At 38.0% G+C, this 7,211-nt stretch overlaps 3 protein-coding genes across 3 annotated transcripts; all 3 read right to left on the reverse strand.

Annotated features, from left to right (window-relative positions):
• Positions 1 to 836: 836 nt before the first annotated feature.
• LOC144963515 (uncharacterized) lies at positions 837 to 1,349 on the reverse strand. Its single transcript, XM_078897589.1, has one exon. It carries the CDS (start codon positions 1,347 to 1,349, stop codon positions 837 to 839), a length of 513 nt encoding a protein of 170 aa, XP_078753715.1.
• A 983-nt stretch (positions 1,350 to 2,332) lies between these two features.
• Positions 2,333 to 3,622, reverse strand: LOC144963516 (uncharacterized). The gene has a single exon (XM_078897590.1). It carries the CDS (start codon positions 3,620 to 3,622, stop codon positions 2,333 to 2,335), a length of 1,290 nt encoding a protein of 429 aa, XP_078753716.1.
• A 59-nt stretch (positions 3,623 to 3,681) lies between these two features.
• LOC144963517 (uncharacterized) lies at positions 3,682 to 4,206 on the reverse strand. Its single transcript, XM_078897591.1, has one exon. The coding sequence runs from the start codon at positions 4,204 to 4,206 to the stop codon at positions 3,682 to 3,684; it is 525 nt and encodes a 174-aa protein (XP_078753717.1).
• Positions 4,207 to 7,211: the final 3,005 nt, after the last annotated feature.

The following is a 7,211-nucleotide window of genomic DNA, read 5'->3' on the forward strand; positions in this document are numbered from 1 at the left end:
ATTCATCGATAAACAGCGTCGTAATTAATTTTTAAAAAATAGCATATACGAAACGGCTTCGTCCCATATTTTGACGCGAATTTGGGCACTTCGTGAGCGAAAAAGAGGCCCAAAGATTTGTGTGGGATAGTCATTGCTAATAAAGGACCTGCATAGTCAACACCAGTAATACTAAAGGGATTGGCACGAACCAGGCGCTAATGGGGTAGGGGAGAAATTGATTCTGAACATTGTTGAGAGTCCAATCGTTGACAACAAACGCACTTCCGCTTAACCCTTTTTGTCCCGAGACCTTAGACCTATTATCCAAAACTGATTTCTCAAAGATGCCATAACTTGTGACACTCCTGCATGTTTTAACGCAATGTGTTCTCTGCGCACTAATAACAAGGTCAAATGACACTTTGGCAGAATGATAGGAAACTTTTCATTCAAGGTAAGATCAGAAAATTGAAGCCGACCTCTCATCTTCAACAGTCCTCGTTTGTCAAAAAAGGGATTCATTTTATACAAGACCGACGTCCTTCTAACCTGCTTATTATTTTCAAGACACTCGATTTCTTCAGCAAAATGTAAGCTTTGTATGTACAACAACTTCAATTTTGCAAACTCAAGTTCATCAACACACAATTATGATGTGTCGTTTCCACAAGATTTCTTCTTCTTCTTGAATTATTTATGAATCGGAAAATTCAACCAAATATTCTAATAGACTTAGAGAAATCTCCCCATCGTGTAAAATCCAATACTGAATCAGCTTTAGCTGCACAAACTGTGACACTAGTGGTTGCTGATTCCTCACTTACCACATGGCTACCCTCATTGTCTTCGTCCATTTAATTATTAGGACCTTTGAGCCACGGTGGACCTTGAAACCACAACTGTTTGTTCAGAATTTCCTCAGCTGACAACCCTCTGATTAAACAATCGGCGGGATTCTCTTTCCCTATACAATGATGCCATGACTCGGGTGCAGTAAGCTCTTGAATTTGAGCTACACGGTTGCACACAAACATTTTCCACCGAGTCGGCTCACTACGGATCCACTGCAGTACCACAGACGAAATAGTCCAATAAAAGTACTTTGCACTGTCTGGGAGATGTAAACTATTGACAACAGAACGGAGAAGTTTAGCACCAACAACGGCTCCCAGCAATTCCAGTCTTGGAAGAGTGACAGGCTTTAAAGAACTAACTCTAGCCTTTGACAACAACAAAGAAAAATAGATTGAACCATCAACTTCAAGAACTTTCAAATAGATCACAGCACCATAACCCCTGAGAGAACTATCACAAAAACAAGAAGTTCCACAGATTGTTTCGCTTTTCACGTGAGAGAAACAAAACATCTTGGAATCGATAACTCTCGCAACCTAAGCAAATCTACAGCCCATGCCGAAAACCGGTTTCTCAACTCGAACTCAACGTGCTCATCCCAATCAAGTCCCATCGTCCACACTTCTTGAAACAATATTTTGACAGACATGATAATGGGGTAGATAAGCCCAAGTGGATCAAATGTCTTGGCTATGCAACTCAAAATCAACAGTTTTGTAACTAACACATCCTCTGGAACCAAGATACCATCTAAGGTGAAAGTGTCTTCGACTGGACTCCAACGCATTTAGAGAACTTTGACAGAGTCATTTTCTAAGCTTTTGTCTTCGAAATGTCTGTGAATATTTTCTGCAACCTTTGAACTATTCAAAGAACATTTGCATAACTTAATTCCAGCTTCACCCATGACTTTTGAAGCTTCAGACATGAGATCTATAACATCGTCCACACTGTCGCCTCCCGAGGGCCAATCATCGCAATACATGTTCTCAGACAATTCTTTGATGGCTGTGGTGGCTGGATAATGTGACAGGTGATGACAAATGGTGGCATTCAGGAGAAATGGACTTGCTTTGTTTCCAAACGGGACACGTGTTATGCGCATAACGCGAACTATGTTGTCAATCTGCCAGAAAAACCGATGTACATCGCGATCTTCTGAGCTGACACTAATCTAGAGAAAATCCTTCTCTATGTCGGAGCATAAGGCTACTTTATGTCTTCTTAATCGCATGAGCACATCGCTCAACAGAGGCAACAGGTTTGGGCCTGTTTCAATACAGTCATTTAGTAGAGAGATAGTGTTTGGTCCGGAGGCAGAAGCATCAAATACAGGGCGTATCTTAGTTGAAAGGCTGGACATCTTAACAACTGGTCTGTGAGGCAAATAGAATTTTGAATTTGTCATGTTCCGACCTTTATCCAAGGGTACCTCCTCAATGATGCTGTCTGCCTCCATTTTCCTAAAAACATCATCATATCCATTTTTCAGTATTTAATCTCTTGATAACTTTCTCTCAAGATTATAAAGTCCCTGCCTAGCTTGAGACTCATTACACTGCAATTGCGGCTTCTTTGATTCTACCCAAGGTAGAGCCACTTGATACCTATTGTCTACATACTCAATCTTTTTTGAAAACTCTTTCATAACTCTGGATTCATATGGTGCATTCTTATCATGACAGCATTCTAAGTATTCAAGATCCCACAATTTTCTAAAGTCAGATTGTGGAATGTCTGTCAAGCAGAGCAGTTGTCTGCAGGAGTCGAGTGCTTTGTTACTCAGGTTCGAATATGCACCAGAGAGGACACATTGTCCTAAGACAGTTTCTTGGGCAACAAGCCCAGGACTATACACGCAAGAATCTGTCTTGATGAGTTTCCAATAATAATCCTGACCAATCAAGATATCAATGCTTACGTTTTTATCACAGTGGATATCTTCTGAGAATGTACACTCTTGAAAGTGTGATAATACATCAATGGGCAATGCCGGCCTGAACATTGCCGCGCAAATGACCTTAACCTCTGTAAGGAATAAGGTTTCTGTCCCTTCACAGGGCAAATCAAATCTCACAGCATAAACATTTCTCAATGCCTTTTCTGAAGGTTTATCCGACTCAAAGGAAGACACATTCAAGCTTTCTCTGCCATAAAAGGAAGGTTTTGTTCTTTTGACAGCTCTGATCGAGATGAAACTTCTCTCTGATCCACTGTCGAACAAAACTGTCAAAGAGACACCCTTCATATTAATCTTTATTGTTTGTAACACGGTGTTTTTGTTTGTGTGTTTGCTTCGACAAAAGGCAACATTGATACTTTTCGGGATTTTTGTTTGAGCAAAACTGGAGTTGAAATTTGTATTGCCCGATTCTGTTTTCATTTGCCCGTTACTACACAACCTCTCATTGTGTTTATGGCCACAAATTTTACATTTTGAGTAGCACCGTTTTGCAACATTACCCTTTGTGAAGAAAACCCAACAAAGATTATTCTCTTTGATCTTATACTTAACATTTTCTGTCTTCATGGTAAAAACTTTCCTACATTTGCTATTGCCATGTTTTCCACCACAGAATGAACACAATGAGTAATTTCCTGATGACAACGTAAGAGCTGAGGCGGTAGAACGAATGTTGGGATTTGCTTTGCATTCACGATGACTCTGTAATGAAGGTACAGGTACAAAGCTCTGTGAACGTTCACGATTCTCGATTTCGTTGTGTAGGAAGTCCATAACAAACGCTAAATCTCCTTCCTTTTTATGACTTTTCCTTGCCCACATGAGCCTGATGTCCGGAGGTAAGCGACTGACGATAAGCGGTGTGAGCACCAGTCCATAATTTATGCCGTCCACGCCCATGTTTTCGAGGCTTCTGGTGTAAAATCGACTGTTAGCAAATTTTGCACATGTCCAAAAATAATGCGTTCTGTTCGCCCCAAACGGTCTATTAAGATGTCCATGGCAATTCTATAATTTTCGTCAGTAAGAGCAAGGCCCTCAATCGCCGTTTTTGCTTCACAAACAAGAGAAGCCTGCAGGTAGCTAAACTTGGCAACTTCTGGTAACGTCGTTTTGTCAATGATCGCTGAAAATCTGTCAAAAAACGAAGGCCATTCTGCAAAGTCGCGGCTGAATTTTGATATTTCTATTTTAGGAAGTTGTGGGGTGGCCCCACCTTGACAGAGCCCCAACGATGATGATGAGTTTGACAGGGAGCTGGCTGGGCCCTGCATCGGCGTTGTCAATTCATTCAGTTTTCGCCGAGCTACAGCAATAATGGCGTTTGATTGGCTGACATATTCTTCAGCTTCATCCACGTCAGCCATCAATTTACTCGAATCGATCGTCATGTCATACTGATCCATACCCTAGCATTTTAACGCGTTCTCTATGACAAAAATCAATATTTTAATTAATAGCAAGCGAAGCCAATTTGTGTGAGCGATAATTAAACAAAAAGAAAAGCTATCAAATATTATTTATAAATTACGCGCCTAAGAATGTGACTTCCTTAAAACAATCGTTGTTTAGTTTTGTTTATGATTTACTTTCCTAAGAATGTGACTTCCTTAAAGCAATAACTTTTTAGGGTTTTTTTTTATGAATGACGTGCCTAAGAATGTGACTTCCTTAAAACAATAACTTTTAGGGTTTTTTAGGAATAACGTGACAAGAATGTGACTTCTTTAAAACAATCATTTTTAGGCTTTTTATGACGTGCCAAGATGTGACTTCCTTTAAAGAATCATTTTTTTAGGGTTTTTTATGGTTGACGTGCCACGAATATGCCCTCCTTAAAACAATCATTTTTTAGTTTTGTTTATGAATGACGTGCCTATGAATTTTACTTCCTTAAAACAATGATTTAAAAAAAAATATGATTGACGTTCCTAAGAATGTGACTTCCTTAAAACATTCATTTTTAAAATAGTCTTTTTTATAACTGATGTGCCTAAGAATGTGACTTCCTTAAAACATTCATTTTTAAAATAGTCTTTTTTATAACTGATGTGCCTAAGAATGTGACTTCCTTAAAACATTCATTTTTAAAATAAGTCTTTTTTATAACTGATGTGCCTAAGAATGTGACTTCCTTAAAACAATCATTTTTAAAGTTTTTTTTAAATGAATAACGTGCCTAAAAATGTGATATCCTTAAAACAATGATTTTTAAATAGTTTTTTTTTTAAATGAATGATCAGCCAATAATGTTAAGTCTGCACCCTTTCCTATTCTAATGTGTTTTCCTCAATAACACAACATCAATATTCTATTTACTGGCCTAAGGAGGCAACAAATCTTGTGTGAGTGATGAACGATCCTAAAAGAAAAACAATCATTTGTTGTTTGTTTATAAATGACGTACCGTCGAATGTTATCTTTGCATATCTTTGTAGAAGTGATACAAAGCTGCTAAAACGGTGGACTATAAAACAAAAATAATGACCAAAAATAAACTTTTAAAAGGATAGAAATACCAAACTCGGAACATTTTGGGAGCAAAACATTTCTTCAGTCAATAACTAAAACAATATAAAGGTTAATACATCACTTAAAACCCAAGCAGACCTTATATATATATATATATATATATATATATATATATATATATATATATATATATATATACATATATATATATATAATATATATATATATATATATATATATATATATAGGGTGTCCATAAAGTCTGGGTACATGGTAATAGTACAAATTCCTCTTTAAAAACTCAATCTTATGCGATTCTGTATCTGTATGGTTGGCGCTGAAGAAACCAATGGTCTGGTTGTATTTCAGCGGCGTCCTCATTGGGCGGGGGCCCATGTCAGTCGGGCCTTGAAATCATTTAGGTGTAGTGCCATGATGACCAGTTCATCCAACCCATTCCACTCCGAGATAGTTCTAATGAAGAAAGAATTTCTGTAATTTTGTGTTCTTGTCTGTGGGATTTTGAAGCAGTTCGAATTGTTTGTGGCGTATCTCTCAATGGGGTTTTCGGTTATGTGGTTGGCGAAAGTGAGTACTCGGATTATTCTTTTGTTTGGTCGTGGAGTGAAAAAGGAGTCTGCCTTTATTGATGGTATTTGACTGTTATAATCTTGAACATGAATGACAGACGGGTTTCTTTTCTTCTTTGTTGGAGGCTGATGAGATTTCTTTCTTCTAACATTTTGTAATGTATCCTGAGGTTCTGCTCTTATAGTTCCCAGTTATGAACGGGGCGCCTTGTCTCTGGACTCTCTCAAGTTTTTGAATATCCTCTTTCAAGTAGGGGTCCCAAGCAACTGCTCCGTATTCCAATTGTGATCTCACAAGTGCGAGGAAGGCGTTTTGTTTGCATGACGTTGGGGCGTGGCTAAGATTTCGGCGGAGAAACGCGAGCTTGCAGCTTGCCTTTTGGGTTATTTTGTTAATGTGTTTCCCCCATTTCAAGTCCCTTGAGAAGGTGATGCCAAGGTATGGGTTATCGTCGACTTGTTTCAGGACGGTGTTGTTTAACTTGTAGGTCTCATTGTACTTTTTAGCTGTGCTGAGGATGTAACATTTGTTTGCGTTAAATTTCATTCCCCAATCATTAGCCCACAGTTCGAGACTATTCAAGTCCTCATGTAGCAATTTTTGATCATTTGCAGATTTTATTGGTCGGTATATTAAACAGTCATCGGCAAATAACCTAATCTGAGATTTTACTCGTAGAGGTAGGTCATTGATGAAACAAAGAAATAGTATGGGTCCTAGCACCGTTCCCTGTGGTACTCCAGATATGACTGGACATTCATCCGATGACGTGCCGTCTAGGACTACTTTCATGGTACGTTTTGTGAGGAAATTACAAAGCCATGTGTGAATTGATGTAAATGAATAGTATTTTAACTATACATGACCCCTTCTTCAGTGAAGAAACGCATCATTCAGCCAAATCTCCACAATCTATAAATAGATGGGGAAGTACGACATGTACCTAGACTTTGTAGACACCCTGTATATATGAGGCTGTGTCAAAAGGTCGTCTTCGAATTAATCGTCAAAGGCATATAATTCAACACTACTTATTTGGAAACACTAAGGTGGATATGTTTTTCATCAGTTTTTCTGGGTATAAGTAATTAAAAATAAACCAAAACCTCACAGTTTTTTTGAAAATTATTTAACTCTCTCCATACCAGCCATTTTCAAGATTTTCCCTAAAGATTCACACCCAACTAACACAAAAATAGATTTTTTATCACTCAAACACAATAGCAATAAAGTTCTTGCGATACATAGAGAGGTCTAATTTCTTTGGCAAAGCATACTCTACAACACGCTATTCATTTTTTTTAAATTTTATGATGAGAAATTAGAATAAGAAAAATGTGGTTGTATC

The sequence above is a fragment of the Berghia stephanieae genome, chromosome 1 (genome assembly GCF_034508935.2).
Source record: "Berghia stephanieae isolate SIO BIC M18660-M18661 chromosome 1, UCSD_Bste_1.3, whole genome shotgun sequence".
NCBI lineage: Eukaryota > Metazoa > Mollusca > Gastropoda > Nudibranchia > Aeolidiidae > Berghia > Berghia stephanieae.